The sequence below is a fragment of the Gopherus evgoodei genome, chromosome 1, assembly GCF_007399415.2.
Source record: "Gopherus evgoodei ecotype Sinaloan lineage chromosome 1, rGopEvg1_v1.p, whole genome shotgun sequence".
NCBI classification, from domain to species: domain Eukaryota; kingdom Metazoa; phylum Chordata; order Testudines; family Testudinidae; genus Gopherus; species Gopherus evgoodei.
In genome coordinates, this window is record NC_044322.1 from 119,345,373 (window position 1) to 119,369,940 (window position 24,568).

The window sequence follows — 24,568 nt, forward strand, 5'->3', positions numbered from 1 at the left end:
ATGTATTCTTTATTAAAAAGGTCATTAGAAAAAGAGGGAGAGAACTGGCAAGGGTGCAGTTTGGGAGGAGGATAGGAGGGAAGGAAAAGGCCACTAAAATCATTTCAATGTAATGACAGCCTTTTGGTTGGGCTGTCCACGGGGGTGGAGTGGATGGGTGCACAAAGCCTTCCCCCACGCGTTCTTACACATCTGGGTGAGGAAGATATGGAACATGGTGAGTACTGAGGGTGGTTACACAGGGGCTGCAGTGGCACTCTGTGACCTCGCTGCTCTTCCTGAAGCTCCACCAGACGCTGGAGGATGTCAGTTTGATCACGCAGCAGCCCCAGCGTTTCATTCTGCCACCGCTGATCTTCCTGCCGCCACCTCTCATCTCGAGCGTCTCTCCTCTCCTCACCTTGGTCCCTCCTGTCCTCACGTTCACTGGCATCTTTCCTGCAATTTGATACCACATCCTTCCACTGATTCAGATGAGCTCTTTCATTGCGGGTTACTTCCATGATTTCAGAGAACATTTCGTCTCGCATCCTCTTCTTCCTCCGCCTTATCTGAGCTAGCCTTTGGGATGGAGTAGGGAGGCTTGAAAAATGGCAGCTGCATGAGGGAGGGAAAAAGGGGAGAGAAGTATTTAAAAAGATACATTTTACAGAACAATGGTTATACTCTTTCACAGTGAACAGCACTATTCACTTTACACAGCACATGTGATTTCACTACAAGGTCGCATTTTGCATCTTAACTTTGAGTGCCTGGGCTCTGGTGTTACAGATCCCACAGACGCAGGTCCGGGCATCAGAATTCAGCTTGCATGCGGCCATGGTAAGCCATTGTCTTTCAGATTCAGCAGCCTTCACTTCCATTCACAGAAGCCACCCCCACCCCCCCTCCAATTCTTTACCCCCTCCCTCCACCGCATGGCTGGTATCATGGAAGATCACTGCTAATCACCCCCCTTCCCCCTCCACCGCGTGGCTGGTAGCTGGGAAGATTCCTGCTAGCCAAACACGAGAAAGCTCAGCGCTATCCTTCCTCCCCTCCCCCTGCTTGGCTACATGGAAGGAAGGATTTCTTGTAAGCAACAGGCAAACACCCCTGTAAGAAAAAGGCCATCGCTGTCCCCTTAATTAAATTCCTGAATTTCAACCAGGTTACCATGAACGATATCACTTTGCTGAGGATAACAGAGCAAGATAAAGAACGCATGTTTCTTGAATGCCTGCAATCACCGGGACCATACGCAGCTATGCTTTGTCATGCAATGATACCCAATTACTTGCTACATGCATGGCGTGGTAAATTGTCCTACCATGGTGGACGGAACAAGGCTGCCTTGCCCAGAAACCTTCTGCAAAGGCTTTTGGAGTACCTCCAGGAGCGCTTCATGGAGATGTCCCTGGAGGATTTCCGCTCCATCCCCAGACATGTTAACAAACTTTTCCAATAACTTTACTGCCCGCGAATGCATCCCAAGCCATCAGGGCAAATCAATCATTTAAAAAAGCTTGCTTTTAAACCATGTTTTATATTTACAAAGGTACACTCACCAAAGGTACCCTCAGCAGAGGTCGCTTCCATGGCTTCACTGTCTGGGCTAGTGGCTTAGGAGGGCTGGGACAGTAATTCCATCTAGGTCAGAAAAAGCTCCTGGCTGTTGGGGCTAACAGAGTGCTGTGTGCTCTCTTCAAGCTCGTCCTCCTCTTCCTCCTCCTCACCTTCCCCATCCACATAATCCTCAGGCATGGCTGAGATTATAAACCCCCACCACGGAATCCAAGGATGGGGGGGGTAGTGGTGGTGCAGCCCCCTAAAATTGCATGCAGCTCAGCGTAGAAGCGGCATGTTTTCAGCCCTGCCCCAGACCTTCCGTTTGCCTCTTTGGTTTTCTGGTAGGCTTGTCTGAGCTCCTTCACTTTCACTCTGCACTGCGCTGAGTCCCTGGTGTGGCCTCTGTCCTTCATGGTCTTGGAAATTTTTTCAAAAGTTTTTTTCATTTTGTCTTTTTGAACGGAGTTCTGTTAGCACTGAATCCTCTCCCCATATAGCGATCAGATCCAGTACCTCCCGTGTGGTCCATGCTGGAGCTCTTTTTCTATTCTCAGGAGACTGCATTGTTACCTGTGCTCATGAGCTCTGCGTGGTCACCTGTGCTGATCAGAGCTCCATGCTGGCCAAACAGGAAATGAAATTCAAAAGTTCACGAGGCTTTTCCTGTCTACCTGGCCAGTGCATCCGAGTTCAGATAGCTGTCCAGAGCGGTCAGTGGTGCACTGTGGGATACGGCCCGGAGGCCAATACCATCGATTTGCGGCCACACTAACCCTAATCTGATATAATAATACCGATTTTAGCGCTACTCCTCTCGTTGAGGAGTACAGAAACCGATTTAAAGAGCCCTTTATATCGATTTAAAGGGCATCGTCTACACTACGGGATTATTCCGATTTTACATAAACCGGTTTTATAAAACAGATTGTATAAAGTCAAGTGCACGCGGCCACACTAAGCACATTAATTCGGCGGTGTGCGTCCATGGTCCAAGGCTAGCCTCAATTTCCGGAGCGTTGCACTGTGGGTAGCTATTCCCTAACTATCCCATAGTTCCTGCAGTCTCCTCCGCCCCTTAGAATTCTGGGTTGAGAGCCCAGTGGCTGATGGGGCAAAAATCATTGTCGCGGATGGTTCTGGGTAAATGTCATCAGTCATTCCTTCCTCCGGGAAAGCAATGGCAGACAATCATTTCGCACCCTTTTTCCCTGGATTGCCCTGGCAGACGCCATAGCATGGCAGCCATGGAGCCCATTCATCTTTTCTTTTTTTTACAGTCACCATATGTGTACTGGATGCCACAGATAGAGGCGATACTCCAGCGCTACACAGCAGCATTCATTTGCTTTTGCATGATAGCAGAGATGGTTACCAGTTGTTCTGTACCGTCTGCTGCCAGTGTAATTTGGCAATGAGATGATGGTTATCTGTCCTTCTGTCCTGTCTGCTGCTATCATGGGTGCCCCTGGCTGAGATCGGCAGGGGGCACAAAAGCAAAACTGGGAATGACTCCCCGAGTCATTCCCTCCTTTATGGTTTCTAAAAATAGAGTCAGTCCTACCTAGAATATGGGGCAAGTGTACTAGAGAAGCAGTGTATCAGAGAGTACAGCTGCTCCGTGTCAGATCCCGCAGAAATGATGAGCTACATGCCATTCACAGGGGGTGCCCCTGCAACAACCCCACCCGTTGCTTTCCTCCTCCCCCAACCTTCCTGGGCTACCGTGGCAGTGTCCCCCCCATTTGTGTGATGAAGTAATAAAGAATGCAGGAATAAGAAACACTGAGTTTTTAGTGACATAAAATGAGGGGGAGGCAGCCTCCTGGTGCTATGATAGTCCAGGCAGGACATTAAGCAGTGTGGGGGAGAGGAGCCCAGCATCCCACTGCTATGATAGTCCAGGCAGTACAGAATCTTTTCTTTTCACATGAAAGGGAGGGGGCTGATTGAAGCTCAGCCCCCAGTTGCTATGATGAAGACGGTTACCAGCCGTTCTGTACCATCTACTGGGAATGACCGGGAGTCATTCCTATTTTCACCCAGGCGCCCCCAGCCAGCCTCACCTGAAGCCAGCCAGGAGCACTCACGGGTTGATAACAAGGACGGTTACCAGTCCTACTGCACCATCTGCCCCCAGGGAGGGGAGAGGAGCGGAGCGGATACTGCTCTTCACTGCTGCAGCATCGCGTCTATCAGCAGCATTCAGTAGACATAGGGTGACATTGAAAAAAGTCAAGAAACGATTTCTTTCCCTTTTCTTTCACGTGGGGGGGGGAGGGAGTAAATTGACAAGCTATTCCCTGAACCATGCCGGACAATGCGTTTGACCCTACAGGCATTGGGAGCTTAGCCAAGAATGCAAATACTTTTCGGAGACTGCTGGGGCCTGTGGGATAGCTGGAGTCCTCAGTACCCCCTCCCTCCCTCCATGAGCGTCCGTTTGAGTCTCTGGCTTCCCGTTACGCTTGTCACACAGCACTGTGTAGCCTGTAGATTTTTTTTTCAAACGCTTTGGCATTTTGTCTTCTGTAATGGAGTTCTGATAGAACAGATTTGTTTCCTCATACAGCGATCAGATTCAGTATCTCCCGAACGGTCCATGATGGAGCTCTTTTTGGATTTGGGACTGCATTGCCACCCGTGCTGATCAGAGCTCCACGCTGGCCAAACAGGAAATGAAAATCAAAATTTCGCGGGTGTTATAACCTTAGTCCCAGATCTGGACCTTAGCGTCCAAAATATGGGGGTTAGCATGAAAACCTCCAAGCTTAGTTACCAGCTTGGACCTGGTACTTGCTGCCACCACCCAAAAAATTAGAGTGTTTTGGGGCACTCTGGTCCCCCTGAAAAACCTTCCCTGGGGACCCCAAGACCCAAACCCCTTGAGTCTCACAACAAAGGGAAATAATCCTTTTTTCCTTCCCCCCTCCAGGTGCTCCTGGAGAGATACACAGACACAAGCTCTGTGAAACTACACAGAGTGACTCCCCCTCTCTGTTCCCAGTCCTGGAACAAAAAGTACTTTCCTATTCCCCCAGAGGGAATGCAAAATCAGGCTAGCAAATCCAACGCACACAGATTTCCCCTGATTTCTTCCTCCCACCAATTCCTTGGTGAGTACAGACTCAATTTCCCTGAAGTAAAGAAAAACTCCAACAGGTCTTAAAAGAAAGCTTTATAAAAAAAGAAAGAAAAATACATACAAATGTTCTCTCTGTATTAAGGTGACACAACACAGGGTCGATTGCTTAAAAGAATATTGAATAAACAGCCTTATTCAAAAAGAATACAAATCAAAGCACTCCAGCACTTATATTCATGCAAATACCAAAGAAAGAAACCATATAACTTACTATCTGATCTCTTTGTCCTTACACTTAGAAACAGAAGATTAGAAAACAGAACTACTTCTCCAAAGCTCAGAGAAAGCAGGCAGCCAGAAAACAAAGACCCCAGACACCAAATTCCCTCCACCCAAAGTTGAAAAAATCCGGTTTCCTGATTGGTCCTCTGGTCAGGTGCTTCAGGTGAAAGAGACATTAACCCTTAGCTATCTGTTTATGACACGCCCCCCAAATTGCAGACAGTGGGGAAGCGCACTGGCGGCGATTTCCTTCTAGAACTTGAAAATAAACAGATTAATACAACACATGCACCTTTACATATACCCCTAAGTATATAACTAACAGACTTCTACATTTTAAGAACACTTTTTAACTACTGGATTCTGGGAAACTCTCACAGGAGAGAGCATCAGCAACTTTGTTAGAAGCTCCTGTGATGTGTTGAATTTCAAAATCAAAATTTTGGAGAGCTAAACTCCAACGAAGAAGTTTCTTGTTGTTTCCCTTGGCAGTATGAAGCCACTTTAGTGCAGCATGGTCAGTTTGTAGTTTGAACCGCCGTCCCCAAACATGTGGGCGTAGCTTTTCCAGGGCGTACACAATGGCATAGCATTCCTTTTCACTGACTGACCAGTGACTTTCCCTCTCAGACAGTTTCTTGCTGAGAAACACGACAGGATGGAAGTTGTGATCTGTTGCTTCCTGCATGAGCACTGCTCCTATACCACGCTCAGATGCATCCGTGGTTACTAGGAATGGCTTGTCAAAGTCCGGGGCCCTGAGCACAGGGTCAGACATGAGCATCGCCTTAAGCTGGGTAAAGGCCTTTTGACACTCATCAGTCCACTTAACGGCATTTGGCTGGGTCTTTTTGGTCAGGTCGGTCAATGGGGCAGCGATTTGGCTGTAGTGTGGTACAAATCGCCTGTAGTATCCGGCCAAGCCTAAGAAGGATTGGACCTTCTTCTTGGACCGTGGGACAGGCCACTTTTGGATAGCATCCACCTTGGCCTGTAGGGGGTTTATGGTTCCTCGACCCACCTGGTGCCCCAGGTAAGTCACTCTGTTTTGGCCTATTTGACACTTTTTGGCCTTAACAGTTAGTCCTGCCTGCCTGATGCGCTCAAAGACCTTTTCCAGGTGGAGTAGGTGTTCGGGCCAGGAGTCTGAAAAAATGGCCACATCATCGAGGTAGGCAACTGCAAATTCTCCCAGTCCAGCTAGTAGACCATCTACCAGCCTCTGGAAGGTGGCGGGTGCATTTCGAAGGCCGAAAGGAAGGACATTGAATTCATACACCCCCGCATGGGTGACGAATGCTGACCTCTCCTTGGCAGGTTCATCTAGCGGTACTTGCCAGTACCCCTTGGTTAAGTCTATTGTAGAGATGAACTGGGCACGTCCCAACTTCTCCAATAGCTCATCGGTGCGTGGCATTGGATAGTTGTCCGGACGAGTTACAGCATTTAGCTTACGGTAGTCCACGCAAAAGCGTATTTCCCCATCTGGTTTGGGTACCAGAACCACTGGAGATGCCTATGCACTGGTAGATGAGCGGATTATACCCATCTGTAGCATGTTCTGGATCTCCCGTTCTATAGCAGCTTGGGCATGAGGAGACACCCGGTAGGGTGGGGTTCTGATTGGGTGAGCATTACCTGTATCAATGGAGTGGTATGCCCGTTCAGTCCGTCCTGGGGTGGCTGAGAACAATGGGGCGAAGCTAGTGCACAGCTCCTTGATTTGTCGCCGCTGCAGACGTTCCAGGGTGGTTGAGAGGTTCACCTCTTCCACGCCACCGTCTTTTTTCCCGTCGTAGTAGACACCGTCAGGCCACTCAGCATCATCTCCCTGGACTGTAAACTGACAAACCTGTAAATCTCTGGAATAGAAAGGCTTGAGAGAATTAACATGGTACACTTTAGGCTTTAGTGAGGAATTGGGAAATGCTATGAGGTAGTTTACAGTTCCCAGGCGCTCTTGGACCGTGAATGGCCCTTCCCATGATGCTTCCATCTTATGGGCCTGTTGCGCCTTCAAGACCATAACCTGGTCTCCTACCTTGAAGGAACGTTCTCTGGCATGTCTGTCATACCAGGCCTTTTGCTCTTCTTGAGCATCCTTTAGGTTCTCTCTAGCAAGGGCTAAAGAGTGTTGGAGGGTGCTTTGTAGGTTGCTTACAAAGTCCAGAATGTTAGTTACTGGAGAAGGTGTAAACCCCTCCCATTGCTGCTTTACCAACTGTAATGGCCCCTTAACCTCGTGACCATACACCAGTTCAAATGGTGAAAACCCTAAACTGGGATGTGGTACAGCCCTGTAGGCAAACAGCAACTGCTGCAACACTAGGTCCCAATTATTGGAGAATTCGTTGATGAATTTTCGTATCATGGCCCCCAAAGTTCCATTGAACCTTTCCACCAGGCCATTGGTTTGATCGTGGTACGGGGTGGCAACCAAGTGATTCACCCCATGAGTTTCCCACAGTTTTCCCATGGTCCCTGCCAGGAAATTAGACCCTGAATCTGTAAGGATGTCGGAGGGCCAACCTACCCTGGCAAAGATGTCTGTTAGGGCCAGGCACACAGTGTTAGCCCTGGTGTTGCCTAGAGCGACTGCTTCTGGCCATCGGGTAGCAAAGTCCACTAAAGTCAGTACGTACTGTTTTCCTCTGGGCGTCTTTTTTGGGAAAGGGCCCAGAATATCCACAGCTACTCGCTGAAATGGGACCTCAATTATGGGGAGTGGCTGGAGAGGGGCCTTGACCTGGTCTTGAGGCTTACCCACTCTTTGGCATACCTCACAAGACCGGACATACTTGGCAACATCCTTGCCCATCCCCTCCCAGTGGAAGGACTTCCCCAACCGGTCCTTGGTTCTGTTCACCCCAGCATGGCCACTGGGATGATCATGGGCTAAACTTAAGAGCTTCCCCCGGTACTTAGTTGGAACCACCAACTGTTTTTGCGGCTGCCATTCTTCCCGGTGTCCACCAGAAAGAATTTCCTTGTATAAAAGTCCTTGGTCTATAACAAACCGGGATCGATTAGAAGAGCTGAGAGGCGGTGGGGTGCTCCGTGCCGCCGCCCACGCTTTCTGAAGGCTGTCATCTGCTTCCTGCTCAGCCTGGAACTGTTCCCTTGAGGCTGGGGTCACCAGTTCTTCCTCAGACTGTGGACTTGGGCTTGGTCCCTCTGGAAGCGATGTAGGTGATGGGGTTGTTTCCGTTGCTGGTGAACCGCTCTCCGCTGGTGCACCTGAGGGTATTTCAGGCTCTGGCTGAGCCTTTTGGGTATGGCTGTCTTTTGCTTCTGCCAGTTCTGGCTTGCTGGCGCCCTCTGGCGTTGAGTTTGAAGATGTGGTTGCACTTGCTGGTGCTGGTTGCTGTTCCAGTTCCGGGCCTGGGACTGGAGATGCTGTGGCTGTTTCAGTGGTAGGCATGGAATCCGGGTCCACTACCTCTGTCTGGGTCTCTGGTAACACAGACGGGGCCTCTGTGGACGGCTCAGGAACAGGAATGGGTCTGGAAGCTTGCCTGGTTTGGCTACGTGTAACCATTCCCACTCTCTTGGCCCGCCTCACCTGGTTGGCCAAGTCTTCCCCCAGTAGCATGGGGATAGGATAATTGTCATAGACTGCAAAAGTCCACATTCCTGACCAGCCTTTGTACTGGACAGGCAGTTGAGCTGTAGGCAAGTCTACAGCTTGTGACATGAAGGGGTAAATTGTAACTTTGGCCTTTGGGTTGATGAATTTGGGGTCAACGAAGGATTGGTGGATAGCTGACATTTGTGCCCCCGTGTCTCTCCACGCAGTAACCTTCTTTCCGCCCACTCTCAAATTTTCCCTTCGCTCCAAGGGTGTTTGAGAGGCATCCGGGCCTGAGGATCTTTGGTGTGATGGTGGTGTAATGAATTGCACTTGCATGGTGTTCTTGGGACAGTTGGCCTTGATATGTCCCAGTTCATTACACTTAAAGCATCTTCCATCTGATGGGTCACTGGGCCGAGGTGAGTTACTGGAGACTGGTGAGGTGGAAGGGTAGGGTGTCTGTGGCTTTACTTGGGTGGTATGTGGGGTCTTTGGCTGTCCTCGGTTGTAGGGTTTATGGTCTGTGTGCCCCCTGTGGTAATCGTTCCCCTTGACAGTAGCTTTCTTGCTTTCTGCCAGTTCCATCCATTTGGCTCCAATCTCCCCCACCTCAGCGAGATCTTTGGGTTTTCCATCTTGTATGTACCGTGTGATGTCTTCAGGAATACCATCCAGGAACTGCTCCATTTGTATGAGGAGGTTCAGTTCTTCCAAGGTTTGAATGTTGTTTCCTGTTATCCAGGCCTCATAGTTTTTTGCAATGTAGTAGGCGTGTTTGGGAAATGACACCTCTGGTTTCCACTTTTGGGTTCTGAAGCGCCGACGGGCATGATCTGGGGTTATCCCCATCCTGTATCTGGCCTTCGTTTGAAAAAGTTTATAGTCATTCATTTGCTGCTTAGGCATTTCAGCTTCCACCTCTGCTAAAGGTCCACTGAGTTGTGGCCTTAATTCTACCATGTACTGGTCTTCGGGGATGCTGTACCCAAGACAGGCTCTTTCAAAATTTTCCAAGAAGGCCTCGGTGTCATCACCTGCCTTGTAGGTGGGAAATTTCCTGTGCTGTGGAACAATAATTGGCGCCGGGTTGTTAGGGTTGGCTGGCACATGCAGCCCAGCTTTTGCCAACTCCAGTTCATGTTTTCTCTGTTTTTCCTTCTCTTCATTCTCTTTTTGTTGTTTTTCCATTTTTCGGCGGTGGGCCGCCTCTTCTTCTTCTTGCTTCCTTCTGTGGGCCAACTGTTCTTCTTCTAGTTTTCTTTTGTAGGCTGCCTGTTCTCTTTGGTAGGCTGCCTCTCTTTCTCTCTCTCTTATTTCCATCTCTGTTTGTTTTATTTCCAGTTGTCGCCTGTGTTCAGCTTCTCTGAATTGGTCTTCGGCCTCAATTTTTGCCTTGGTAGACATGGTTCCTGTTTTCTTGTGTTGGGGTGCCCTCCGGTGTTTCTCTTCTGAACTGCAGGCTCTCTGTTGCCTCCTGAAGTCTGCCTAGCAACAGTGCCTTTAGCTAATCTTCAATGTTAAGTAAACCTGAAAAACCACTTTATTTGCATTTATATAGTGCTGGTATGACTCTCAATGGGAGTGCTATTGTGTGACAAAAGACTCGTGATAGCACCTTAACGACTTCTTGCTTAACATGCAAGCCACAAACTGCCAGAGAGAGCAGAGAAAAAAAATTTCTCTCTGGTTCCCTTTTAAAACCAAACTGTTTCTCTCTGCTAAAAAGCCCTTAGCAGAGAAAAGAAAAATATAATATTCCTACTGGCTTCTGGATTCTGTCTCTCTCCCACCCGCTGCCACTCATGTTATAACCTTAGTCCCAGATCTGGACCTTAGCGTCCAAAATATGGGGGTTAGCATGAAAACCTCCAAGCTTAGTTACCAGCTTGGACCTGGTACTTGCTGCCACCACCCAAAAAATTAGAGTGTTTTGGGGCACTCTGGTCCCCCTGAAAAACCTTCCCTGGGGACCCCAAGACCCAACCCCTTGAGTCTCACAACAAAGGGAAATAATCCTTTTTTCCTTCCCCCCTCCAGGTGCTCCTGGAGAGATACACAGACACAAGCTCTGTGAAACTACACAGAGTGACTCCCCCTCTCTGTTCCCAGTCCTGGAACAAAAAGTACTTTCCTATTCCCCCAGAGGGAATGCAAAATCAGGCTAGCAAATCCAACGCACACAGATTTCCCCTGATTTCTTCCTCCCACCAATTCCCTGGTGAGTACAGACTCAATTTCCCTGAAGTAAAGAAAAACTCCAACAGGTCTTAAAAGAAAGCTTTATAAAAAAAGAAAGAAAAATACATACAAATGTTCTCTCTGTATTAAGGTGACACAACACAGGGTCGATTGCTTAAAAGAATATTGAATAAACAGCCTTATTCAAAAAGAATACAAATCAAAGCACTCCAGCACTTATATTCATGCAAATACCAAAGAAAAGAAACCATATAACTTACTATCTGATCTCTTTGTCCTTACACTTAGAAACAGAAGATTAGAAAACAGAACTACTTCTCCAAAGCTCAGAGAAAGCAGGCAGCCAGAAAACAAAGACCCCAGACACCAAATTCCCTCCACTCAAAGTTGAAAAAATCCGGTTTCCTGATTGGTCCTCTGGTCAGGTGCTTCAGGTGAAAGAGACATTAACCCTTAGCTATCTGTTTATGACAGCGGGGCTTTTCCTGTTTACCTGGCCACTGCATCTGAGCTGAGATTGCTGTCCAGAGTGGCCACAGTGGTGCACTGTGGGATACCGCCCGGAGGCCAATACCATCAATTTGCAGCCACACTAACCCTAATCCGATATGGTAATACCGATTTTAGTGCTACTCCTCTCATTGGGGAGGAGTACAGAAACCGATATAAAGAGCCCTTTATATCGATATAAAGGGCCTCGTAGTGTGGACGGGTACAGCGTTAAATCGGTTTAACGCTGCTAAAATCGGTATAAACACATAGTGTAGACCAGGCCTAAGTCAGCCAATTAACATCTTTCTGTTTCAGTGGGATTGTGAACATCAGAAGTAAATCAGACAATAATTGTCTTCTCCCTCTTACTTTTTTCATCATCTTCGCTCCTTTCCTGATATCTTGGTTTCATAATATTTAGTGCATTTGTCTCATGAGTTTCCACTGCCTGTAAAGTAGTACTCTTCTGTTTCTGTAAAGTGAACCCAAATGTTGTGTACCTACTGTCCTGATCAGGAAGTAGGAAAGGCACTTGTAGCCTGATTTTTCAGAGATGGTAGAAGGAGCCCAAAGTTGCCTTTGACTTCAGTGGGCATTTTGGGTGTTCATTACTTCTGAAAATTGGGCTATTAATGCCTAGTCCTGCAAATCCTCTGTTAATGGAATCCCTGTTGAAGTGAATGGGAGTTACATACACAGAGCGCTTGCAGGATTAAGCACTTACATTGCATACATTTAACCTCTGAATGGGTTTCTATATTAAGTGAATATACAAACAGTTCAACTTCACACTTTTTCTTCTCTTGTAGGAATTCTACATTCAGGGACTTCTAACATTACTCAGGATGACATGAACTGAATCGGCACATCCTCTGGAAAACTGTAGGCTTAAAATGAACTCAGCGTTTGTTAAACAATTGTTTTTCCCTGCTGACTGTTAAATTACGTTAAATATACGTTAATATACCAATGTAAGAGAACACATAATCTGAAATTCTTTTATTTTGGTCAATGGAAAGAAATCAGTCTTTATGTTCTGTATTTTTTATACTGCTAACCTTTATTATTTAGTGCGATATCACAATGACCCATTTCAGGAAATAGAAGGAGAAATGCACACAGCTGCATCTGTACATTGATAGTGTGCAAAGGGAAAAGTTTGTATGTTCCCCTATTAAAAATGTATACAGTAGTAGGGAAAATGAAGAAGAGTGTAACCATACAAAATTTACAACAGATATTTGGATGCAGATTTTTTTTAAGTTGGATGTATTTTTGCCAAAGTATGTTGTTGTGTTTACATTTGAAAGCACATGCCAAGCCTTCTCTTCAAGATGAGGCACATTCTTCTCTTAATTCCTTACTTTTGCATTTTGATACTCTTGGGATTAACATCAGGTTTTATTCATTTTTATTTCAAAGCCAGTAAATCTATTACCCATCTATGAATATTAGTATGAGAGTCTGTTACAAATATATGCATACTATGATTGGAAGGAGTATTTAATTATTGAGCATATTACAATTGTGCTAACCTCTTATCAAAGTTTATTAATGTAGATAAATTTTATTTGTAAAGATATCTGTATTTTAAATTAATTTGCTTAAAATTTAAAAGAAAACTAATACAAATCTTAGGGGCTAGGTGACATTTGTTAATTCATGTCAAGTTTTTGCACCCTTCAGATTTGAGGTGCAGGCTTGACAGGTTTTATTCAACTCTTCCAAATCATTTTATAAACCTATCACTATACCTGGATTGAATATGAATTGTAAAGCCTAAGTAAAACTTTCTCCCTGCTATAACCTGTCTGGGTGTATTACCATTTCTATGTCTGGAAACAGTGAAAAATAATGCTGTTATTTTATTTCCAATTATTTTCCATTTGGCCTGTTCCCTTAACTTTTATGGAGACTTCTTCACCCTTGTGACCATAATAACACAGCGAAACCTTTTGAAAATGTTTTGTGTAGCCAGTCTTTTCTTTGGGGCAGGGAGGATTGTTCATTCTAATGGTTTACTCTGGTATGTGTTATATACATACACATACATACATCACTTGTGATGGTTTTCAAATTCAGCTTTCAAATGCCTCTCATTTCCTCTAAAACCTACTAGTAGTATAGCACATATCAAAACTTCTTATAGTAAAACAAAGCGTTCTTAAAAAAAACTTTTTAAAAAGTATTTTGAGGAATAATGTGCAAAAACAATTGTTTGTGATATATATTTTTATAACAAAAATGCTTAAGTTTAGCCTTGCTTTCTAGCTACAATTCTCTAATCTTCTGTTTGGGAGACCTGGGTTTAATTTTTGAGGCTTGATTCTGCAATCTTTATTTAAGTGACTAGTACTTAGCCGCATGAGTAGTCCCACTAACCTTAATGGAACTATTGGTATGAATAAGGGCTGTGGGATCAGACCTTGGTATTATTCTTTTGCTCACTGGGCTGCTAATAGGCTGGGAATTCTGCACTCAGCTCCAGAATATGAGAGAGAAGGAATAATTTGTGCCATTCAACACTGAGGCTGCAGTCTGATTTAAAAAGCATTGTTGATGGGATCTGAAGGGAATTTGATTATCCTTATCCATAAGACTAATGTGGGTAACATAGGGCATGAAGAGGGAGAGGTTAAGTAAGAAAAAATGAGGTATCCTCAAGATTGTACATGGTATACAAAGGTCCACCCCAAGAAACATAAATTTTCAAGTATTCATGTTAATAGAAACAATGCTCTGTGACTGCATAGAAAAATCAGTTGATTGATGATGTTACACTATCCATCAAAAAGATTATTTTAATTAACTTGTTGGTATTGCTTTTTTTAATCAGAACTAGTTAGAGCCAGATTAAGAGAATACTGCTTCAAAATAACAGTATTAGATGTGACACTTCCATAATAATGTTCAGGGCTGGCCTTTGTTTAGAAAACACTCAGCAAACCAGAATTTAATATTCCCCTATATACATGGACCTCTTACTGCTACTCTTACTGCAGTATAGACTGTACATAGAGACTAAGATTTCTGAAGTGGAATGGATGGGCAGGAGGAACATAACAGAAGATGACCTTTAGTCATGAATTTGGGATGGGTCTAGGCCTGGTTTCCAGGAGCATTTAGTTGCTCTAAATTTGTGCACATTAAAAAATACAATATTAAAATAAGAGAGAGCTTTGACAGGATCTATTGGCTGGTACTGGCACCATCACTGCATTTAACTGAAATTGAGATCAAAGAATGAAACGGAGGGGAGAGGGAAAAAAGATAGGAGAAATAAACTGACCTGGCCTTAGTTTGTGAATCACCAGTGTAACTTAAAAAACTAAAACCTTGCTGAGATTCTTGTTCTGCTGTAAACAGATGAGGGGATTTGGATGGTATTAGTTCACTGAGCACTGTATGCTATAACAGTATATTCTAAAAGTCTTGAGACTGTTACTTCATTCAAGCATGTTAAACTTTGCTTAATTTCCTAAGTGAAAATTGTGTAATGAACTAAACCAGGACAGTATTTATAGCTTTCTCCTATTTCTGACAGCAGCCTTTTAATCTTTTTAATAACATATCTCTTTTCACTCCTTAAAACAGGGAAGAATTTTGAATGTGTCAAGATTTAAATGTTTATATAACATTTTGCAGTGGTTTATCTTTCCTCATACTGTGGGATCTTGGTGGTAGGGCAGTTTTCTTGTCATTTTATTATAGTATTCTTGTTTGGAAATAAACATATGAAAATAATCCATTTATTTATCATTTCTGTTTCTTGTTGGTATATTGTATGTGACATTTAGGCACACTTAATACTGTAATGTTTGTTATGCTTTCATATTTCACTTAATCATTTTATTATTTGCAAACAATCTGAGGAATAGTAATTTTTACAGATTTGAATTTGAGAACATAATTGTATTTTCTAGAATGAATAAAATCATACTAAATCTGTTGAAGTTTTATTTAATTTTTTCTCAGCTATTTATGAAATGCTATAAAATGTATTTGAGTTTGTGTAACAAAGCATGCTAAAGTACTTCAAAAGGAATTCTTGAAATATTGTTATCTGATCAGCAGCCATTCTCGGTTAATTTGTGATTAATTCATCCAGTGATTTGTGTTTTACTGGGTTCTGCTTACTCAAGGCTGTGGACACCATTTCAAGGTAAGCCAACAGGGAGTATTTTACTTAAACATCATTTACTATTAACAGGAGCCACAGTTAACAGTAAAGTGCCTCTCACCTTAGTCCATGTCACATGCTTCATCTGATTTTCTTTTTCTGAGGGAAGTGGCTTATATAAAACACTGTTCTCCTTACCTTTATAATTCCAGAAACTCAGCAGGAGAAATTCGTAACACCCTGCTACACAGAAACCATTTCAACATATTTTTAACAATTCCTGCAAGTAGACTATTATTAACATGTGAACAGTCTGGACCAATGGGGTTTATTTTGTTGTTTCAAAGCAAATTGACCAATTACCAGATTAATTTCTTCTCATTCCCCTGAAAGTTCTCGCTGTTGGCTGCTTCTAGAGCAATGGTCATCAAGTGGTCGATCACTGAGCTTCTGCCAGTCAATTGCAATCTCCGGTCACTACAAATCCAGTGGCGCAGCAGGGCTAAGGCAGGCTCCACATTCCTGCAAGGTGAGAGCAGAGGCAGGGGGTCTCCGTGCGCCACTCTGCCTGCAAGCACTGCCCCCACAGCTCCCATTGGCTGGGAACTGCGGCCAATGAGAGCTGTGGGGATGGTGCCTGGAGGGATGGGCAGCGTGCAGTCAGGTGCCCCCACCAGGGGTCACAGCACAGGGACGTGCTGGCAGCTTTTGGGAGCAGTGCAGGGCTGGACAGGTAACTGCCACCTGCTGGGAGCCTGCACTCTGTACCCCCTCCTGAACCCCTGAGCCCGTGCCCCAGACCTGAGCCCACACCCCAAACCACCTCCTGCACCCCAGCCTGGAGCCCCCTAACTCCCTCCAAGAGCTCGCACCCCTCACCTCCTCCTGTACCCCAACCCCCTGCCCCAGGCTGAGCCAGGACCCGCCCTCCCACACTCCAAACCCCTCTGCTCCAGCCCAGAGTCACACCTCTGCCCCAGCCCAGTGAAAGTGAATGAGGGTGGGGGAGAAAGAGTGATGGATGGAGGTGGGGGATGGAGTGAGTGGGGTGGGGCCTCGGGGAAGGGTAGATCCTGGATTGTATTTAAATTAAAAAAGTGATCTTGTACTTAAAAAGGTTGGAGACTACTGTTCTAGAGACAGTTCAAATTCTCCTGCCTGTGCTCAGCCAGCTTCTTTTAGCTTCAGCTTTTCACCAGATAAAATGCCCACAGTCTAGAATTACTTTGGTAGCAGAATTCTGATGCCAGAATTAGGATGTCTACATCTCACCAGCTAGTCCAGCCCAATATTAATGCACCTTCCTTCTGAGTACAAGCTATAGAGTGTTACATAGCAGCAAGGCCTGCAGCAGCAAACAGGGCCACTCCAGGTAAGGTGCCTCTTCTTAAGCCTATGGAAATAGAAGTATGTTTAGTTCAGAAATGAGATTTTTCAAGCCTTAAAAGATGTTTTTTAAGAAAGCATTCATGAATGCATGGGGAAGGCTTTTAAATAAGGATTTAAATGAGGGTTAATAACATGATATGGAAGGGGAAGCTATCTCAATATGAATAAAATTGTTTTAACAAAAATATATACTTGATATCTAGCACCCCAAGGGCTTAAGGAATTACATACACGTCTCACTGATCTGTACTGGAGGATCTGTGAGGAGTGAAATCTTTAATTCACAACTACTTTAATTACACAAGACATAGGGAGTTTGGGGAAAGTATATTCTTATATATTAAACAAATACTTTTATATGAACCTCTGCAACTTCTAGTTGATCCCCAGCAGAGACATTGTATAAAAGGGAAGTGAATGAATTAGTAACTCTGGTGGTGGCAAGAAGTGTGATTGCCTGAGCATGTGGAAAAGGATTCCTGCACCAGAAAGTTCAGGAAGGGTTTTGAGTTTGGGACATTTTTCAAAAGGAAAAAAAATTACTATCTGGATGAGTTGAAGAAAATATTCTATTTTTCTTATGTCATGGCACATGTAATTTGGGTTGGATTGGGTTTAAAAACGTATCCTTAGCTGACACATTAAGTCAACGTCAGTAAGGCTTTATACAGTTGTGTCTTTCAGAAGGTAAAAAAGTAAAAGTCGGTGAATGTATACACTTAACTTTATAAATAGTCAAATAGAAAAATTGAAAAAGTTATGATATATAACGTTCCCATCTAAAAACCTCCACTGCTAGATGGTCTTCCTTTCTACCATATTGTAATTTGCTTCCACCTTGGCTCTCTGCGGCTTGAGGTCTGATCTTACTCCCACTGAAGTCCATGAAACAATTTTACCACTGATTTCAGTAGGATCAGATTGGTCCTGAAATTAGTCTGAGGTTTCCTACCTCTGCCTTCTCATATGGGAATGGTTAACAACTGACACTCCCAGTATTTGTTTTTTCCTTTGAGGTGTGAGGAAGAACAAATATGTTCGTAACTGATTAAATATATACCCCTGCAATTATATATAGAACATAAAGAAAGCAAGAATCTTCTTTGTTGTCAGAGTTGCCCCGCAACTTGGCCTGCTGAGCAATGTGCTTCTCAAGTTTACCTTTCTCTTAGATCTTCTGCTCCCAGGTGCAGGACAAGCAGATCCAGAGAAAATGGCAAAATAAACAGAATAGGGAATAAATAGCAGCAGTGAAGGTTTTCTGGAGTTGCTATTCATATGATTTTTCTTTTTATTGTTATACTGTATTTTTGCAGTTGTTTCTGTCAAACTTAATTTAAATTGGCAAAGCCAGTTTTTGCTTGAACAAAGCAGTAAATAAACTTGCACCTTTTAATATTTTTTCTGTTGTAAAGGCTGTCTTAATTTGGCATATGCATAGTTCTTAATGAAGCCTTTTGGGGAGAAGATTGTCTGAATATGGATGAGCTAATCTACTTACACTACTGTAACATTTTAAATGTGGCTATTCCAAAGGGCACCTGCCCTTAGACAAGATTGTGGCTATTTCCTATGCACTTTAATACTTTCTTTTAAAATGTATGGCCAGAAAAAGTGACTGTGTAAAAACGTAACTACTCCTTACTCAGCAGAACTGCTTTCTTGACTCATCTTTTGATGTGGCAATAGGGACTCCACAGTTAAGGTTGGAGCTAGTTTCTTGTTATGACTGATTTTTAAATGCTCCCTATCTTTCCCAAAAAGAAAACAATATCCCAGAAGGTAGAGCTGGGGCAGAATTGGGGATGTGGGAGGAGCTGTGGCAGACAGGAAATGAAGGCAGAGCTGGGCTAGAGGCAGAGCAGGGGGTGGAGTGGAGCTGCAGCTGGGGGTGAAGCCAGCCTGGGGGTGAAGCAGGGACTGGAATAGAGCTGCATCTGGGTAGATAGAGAATGTGGGCAGAGCGGAGCTGCACCTGGGGCGTGGAACTGGTCTGGGGGCGGGGAGGGAATGAGAGGAGAGCCCAGTGGGAGGAATGGAGCTATGGCTTGGGTCAGAGCTGGTCTGTGGGTCAGGAGGGAATGAGGGCAGAGCTGGGCCTAGAAGTACAGCTGAGGTCTGGGGGCAGAGCAGGGCTGGAAGTGTGGCACTACCTCCCTACGCCTGTAGGGGCTGGCTCCAGCCCTGTTTGGGGGTGGGTGCACCTCACAGTTTGGGAACCACTGATTTATGTGGTGCGGCATGTCTTTCTGCACCTCAGTGATATAGAGCATTAGGCAGCCTCGGCGTACTCACTGGCCCATTATCACATGGACGTGATGGTTCAAGTACCAGCTCAGGTTTTGTCCTCCCTGGACTGATGGATAGAACTTACGAATATTTGTGAGGGAGTTCATTCATTCACAGGTCACCAGAAGTGACCTCTTTGACTGGATGTGTGTAGGTCGATTTTTCCAGCAGTGGGGAACTTCCTAGATGGACCTGTTTGTCATATTTGTGTTCTTGCATGGGTCACTGCCTGGGTTCATTGACATGCTTTCCTCTTTCCCTGGTCAAAAGCCTGTTTTGCCTTCCCTCCAGTTCTGTTCCTGCCTATAGTCTTATCCAAAGTCAAGCAAGATTCTATTCACCTTATTCTAATAGTCCCAGCATGGCCTCATCAGCTTTGATTTTTGACTCTATTAGCCCTATCGGTCAGACCTCTGTTGTGGCTCTGAAGAGATATGGATGTGATCTCCCAGGACTATGTCCTTCTCCTTCATCCCAACTCTTCAGGTCCAATACCTGATGGTGTGGTTTCTTTACCATGTGGACTGTACATGCAGCTGCCTATGTATTACATAGGCTGCATCCACACAATATATATAGTACCTGTATGGCCCTGAGGATGTCACATGGGCTGCAGCTGTGTGCTGATTGGGCTGCAGATTGAGAACCACTGACTTACCTTATTAAATGGAAGAGGTTCTCTATCTGATCCATACAAATAGACATCCTCCCAGGTCAAGCTTTGATTTGCCATATCTTTCTGAAACAGCAAAGATTAGCTGTTAGTTCTTCCTGTGAGTGCTTCACTTCAGGTGTTGGTGTGTCCCTGCACCTTTGATCAGAGAATTTCAGCAGCAGTGATCGTCTGGGTGCATGTGCTCTCCCTGTCTTGCGCTGTTGTCAGCACCTATCTAGTGCCACATGACCTGTCCCTGCTCAGTTCCTTCTCAGCTGTCCTCTGCCTGAGACAGAGCTCCCAGCAGTGTTAAGATTGATAGCTATACTTAGTGTTAAAATAGTTGAGAGTAATCTTTAGTACCCTAGTATCAGAGGGGTAGCCGTGTTAGTCTGGATCTGTAAAAGCAGCAAAGAGTCCTGCACATGCATCTGATGAAGTGGGTATTCACCCACGAAAGCTCATGCTCCAAAACGTCAGTTAGTCTATAAGGTGCCACAGGATTCTTTGCTGCTTTTATAGTACCCTAGTTATATTTACTTATCCTTTTCTCCCCATTTATTCCCCCCCCACGTTTTTACTCTGAGTTTGAATACCCCTTAGCCTAGTTACTGTTCATCATTAGGGTTGAACAGCTATGACTTGAGCCATGCCCCGTTCACTGGGCTTCAAGTGTTGCCTTTCCTGCCGAGAGGTGATCTCAGTCTTGGACATACACTCTGTGTCTGGTGTCTAGGGGAGACGCGTTCCTCAAAAATCCTCTCATGCACCAATCTGAAGGACAGAGACCTGTGTTCCAAACTTCGGTTCATGGAGGTGTCTGTACACCCAGAATCTGATCCAGGTCTGCAGACACCCCCTCCAGTTCTCCTGGACAATGTTCCCCGGTGACTTCACCTGCCTCACAGCAGAAGGCTCACTCCTCCAAAAAGGTAGCAAGGAAAAGGGCTTTGACTTCTCCTCTCAGGGAGCCGACAAAAAGAACAGTCTCCAGCCTGCTCCTCATCCTCAGTACTGACACACACCACAGCCAGTGACCCTAAGTGGGCAGGCTCAGAGTCGAGGAGCAAACACAAACTTACCTCCTCCAGTACAATGCCAACAAAGCTTCCTAAAGATATGACACTGAAATGCTCCATGCACATTAAGGCATCACCTCCCGTCCCAATAGCACTCCAATGCCAGCACCAACAACCGTGACTACAACAGCACTGTTGGCACCGACCACCTTGGTACTGAAACCATCGGCATCGCACTTTTTCCTACATCATGCGGACCTCCATGTCTCATCGATGCTGGAATCACCCCTCTTTGGCATCAATGCTTCTCCAGCATGCATGGCACCGTGTCAGCCCACTTCACCTCTGCCCCCACCATTCTCTGTCAAGGAAGAAGATAGTGAAGAGGAGGGTGGGTGCCTTCTCATATCACCACTCCTCTCCCATTCAATCTACTGCAGTGCTGGGTCCACCTGTACAACCTAAAGCTCACCACAGGGCTGACACCCAGACCTGGTATGGCCTTTCCATGGATGCCACCGCATATACCATTCCCCACTCAGTGGCCCTACTGGAACCCCTGGGGTGGGGGCATACAGGCAACAGTACCCCAGGCCCTTGAGCTTATACATGGAGAGATTTAGATCTCCCCCACCACACTCAGTTACTGTACCTTCAGAGCCCACTTAGGAAAGCTTTGAAGACCAGGAGGAGGCCTGGGAACAGGACACATCACCAACAACCAACATTTCTTCCTTGTCCCCAAAGGAGGCCATAATGCCTGATCCCCTGGAGATCCCTCTAGAGGAGGTCCCAGAGTCCAAGCACAAATTAATGAACATTCTCCATACATCCTCCTCATCAAAAATTGCACTTCCCATAAAATGACACACTCAGGGAGCTGGTCAAAAACATATGGTAGACTCCAACTACGATACCGCCCCCCTGCAAGAGAGTGGATAAAAAGAAATACATTTCCTCTAAAGGACTAAATTTCTTATTTTCTCACTCCACGCTGAACTCACCAGTGGTTGATGCTGTCAACCAACAAGGCAAACAACGAGCCAGATCCACCCTATATGACAAAGAGTGGAAATGTCTGGATCTCTTTGGCCGCAAGGCCTATTCATCCGCCACTCTTCAGTTCTAGATTGCCAGACACACTGCCCTAATGGTCAAATATGAACACACAAATTATTCAAAACTTGCTGAATTTATTGACATCATACCGGAGGACAAAAGAGACCAATTTAAGTCCATCATTTCAAAAGGCTAACTGCTGTCCAGAACCACCTTACCAGCATCTCTAGATGCGACTGATACAGTGGCACACTCCATGGCTACTGCCATAGTTATGCTCTGGGCTTTGTGGCTCCACCTGTCTGGCTTCCCAAGGGAGGTACAATCCATCATGGAGGACCTTCCCTTGGATGGCCAGAAGTTTTTCATGGCAAAAAAATGAGTCCCTTCATACCCTGAAAGACTTGAGGGTGACACTTTGCTCCCTGGTTACATACACACCTGCACAAAAAAGAAAACAGGGTAAATACTATCCCATGTCTGTCCTGTACGCCTCACGACAGAGGCACTACAACACGCAAAGGCAAAGACGGAGGCCTCTAAAGCATCACCAACCTCCAACTCAATCATCAACATCCCGCCAGCCCTCTGAAAAACAATTCTGAGGGTTTGGTTGAAGGCCCAAAAGACCTCCCACGTTCTTCAGTGCTGACACCATCGCTAACCATCCCCCATTTTGGATACTGCTTGAACCCTTTCAATGCAGCGTAGCAATCCATCATCATGGACAAATAGGTTCTAAAAATAATCCATTCAGGTTATATACCATTCATCTTCAGCCCACACATCCACCCTCCCTCTTCAGGGACCCTGCTCATGAACACCTTCTATAGAAAGAAGTAAACCACCACCTACATCTGGGTGCCATGGAACAGGTACCATCATAACACAGAGGGAAGCGTTTTTATTCCCAATACTTCTTAACCCAGAAAAAGAGTGGCTGATGGAGGCCTACTTTTTAGACCTCCGAAAACTCAATAAATTCGTAAGGTTCCAATGGTTCAAAATGGTCACATTAGCAACAATAATACCAGCACTGGAACAGGGGGACTGTTTTTTAGCCCTTGACCTCCAAGATGCCTATTTTCATGTAACCATGCATCACACACACAAGAGGTTCCTCAGATTTACTCTAGGGACAGAACACTATCAGTACAAGGTTCTGCCATTTTGCCTTTTGACAGCACTTTGGGTGTTTTCCAAAGTGCTTGTGGTAGTAGCTGCACACCTCCAGAAACATGGAGTGACAATTTTTCCCTGTCCAGATTATTGCCTTATTAAAAGCACCACCCAGACAGATGCCATAGACACTATACACACAAAAAATCACCCTCCTCTCGTGGCTGAGACTACAACTTAGCGTACAAAATCAGCACTGACACCTGCGCAGAAACTGGACTTCATCAGGCAGCATCTCAATGCTCTAGGGGCCACAGTGTCACTATCACCAATCAGATTTCTCATCATAGTCAATCTGATCTCCACCATACTGAACAGCCCACAGATATCAGCACAGACCTGCCTCCAGTTATTAGGCCACATGGTGGCAACCACATTCATGGTATGACATTCGTGTCTTCACATGTGCTGCCTTCAGGGTTGGTTAAGAACCATCTACATACCACACAAACACAGCCTAAACAGAGGCCTCGTAATGCCACTCAAAATCAAAGACTCGCTAAACTGGTGGACGCAACCCAAAAATATGTGTGTGGGAGTCCCTTTCAAACAGACTCCACCTTCAATGATTCTCACAACCGATGCCTCTTTGATAGGCTGGGGAGCTCACCTACAATATCAAACAATTCAGGGCAGGTGGTCTCCTACCAAAACACTGTTACACATAAATAGATCATCCATAGACCTCTTTGTGACTTCCCAGAATTGCAAATGTCTGCAATTCTGTGCAAGAGCAGGGTTGGGCCCTCCTTCCTTGGATGACGCCTTTCTCTTCAAATGGGACGTGCCTCTGCTATCAAAGGTAAGAAATAAAATAGGAGCCAACAAGGCCAAAATCATCCTGATAGCCCCCACATGGCCCAGAGAAACTTGGTACTTGTACCTGTTGAGGATGACTGTATGTGCACCATGTACTCTTCCACCCTTGCTGAATCTTCTCTCGCAAGATGCCAGATAGATTTACCTTCGAAACCTACAGAGACTTCACCTGAGAGCATGGCTCCTACTAGGCTCCAGCATGACAAACAGATCTGCTCGGAACAGGTGAAAGACTTATTAGAAAACAGTAGGACAACCACATGGAATACTCACCTGCATAAATGGAAGAGATTCACCATCTGGTGCCAAAACAAATGAGCCCAACCTGTTGTTACCCCTTTCCAATGATTTTAGAATACACGCTAGAACTAATGAACTGCAGCCTATCCCTTAGCTCACTTAGAGAACACCTCACCGCTATTACTGCTTTTCAACACAGGGTAGATGAGATATTGATATTTGCCCATCCTACTGCCAAATATTTTCTTAGAGGCATCAGAAATGTCTACCCTGAAATACCTACCCCACCTTGGGACTTGAACTTGGTACTTTGCTGCCCTACTGGGGCCCCATCGAACCATTAGCAACATGCTCTGTCAATGAAGATGGCCTTCTTAGTCACAATCACATCCGCCCAACGAGTGGGAGAGTTAGGAGCCCTCATGGCGCACTCACCACATAACATCTTTTTCAAAGATAAGGTCACCATAAGGTCACTTCACCCTAAATTTTTACCTAAAGTAACCTCCTCTTTCCACTTGAACAACCAAACCATCTTCCCTCATTCTTCCCCAAACCTCATAGAAGCAAACAGGACTCAGTAGTTACACACCTTGGATGTCAGACACACACTAGCATTCTACCT

The 24,568-nt window shown here is 45.2% G+C and overlaps 1 protein-coding gene across 6 annotated transcripts in view; it reads left to right on the plus strand.

The window, feature by feature from the left end:
- The window catches only part of TSGA10 (testis specific 10), a 140,640-nt gene extending 125,569 nt beyond the window's left edge, over positions 1-15,071 (plus strand). For all 6 annotated transcript variants that reach the window (XM_030570549.1, XM_030570586.1, XM_030570576.1 and 3 more), the window contains one exon: positions 11,984-15,071. In XM_030570549.1, coding sequence (XP_030426409.1) covers positions 11,984-12,008 — 25 coding nt within the window. In that variant the 3' untranslated portion in view covers positions 12,009-15,071. The remainder of the gene's footprint in view (positions 1-11,983) is intronic.
- The last annotated feature ends 9,497 nt before the right edge of the window (positions 15,072-24,568 follow it).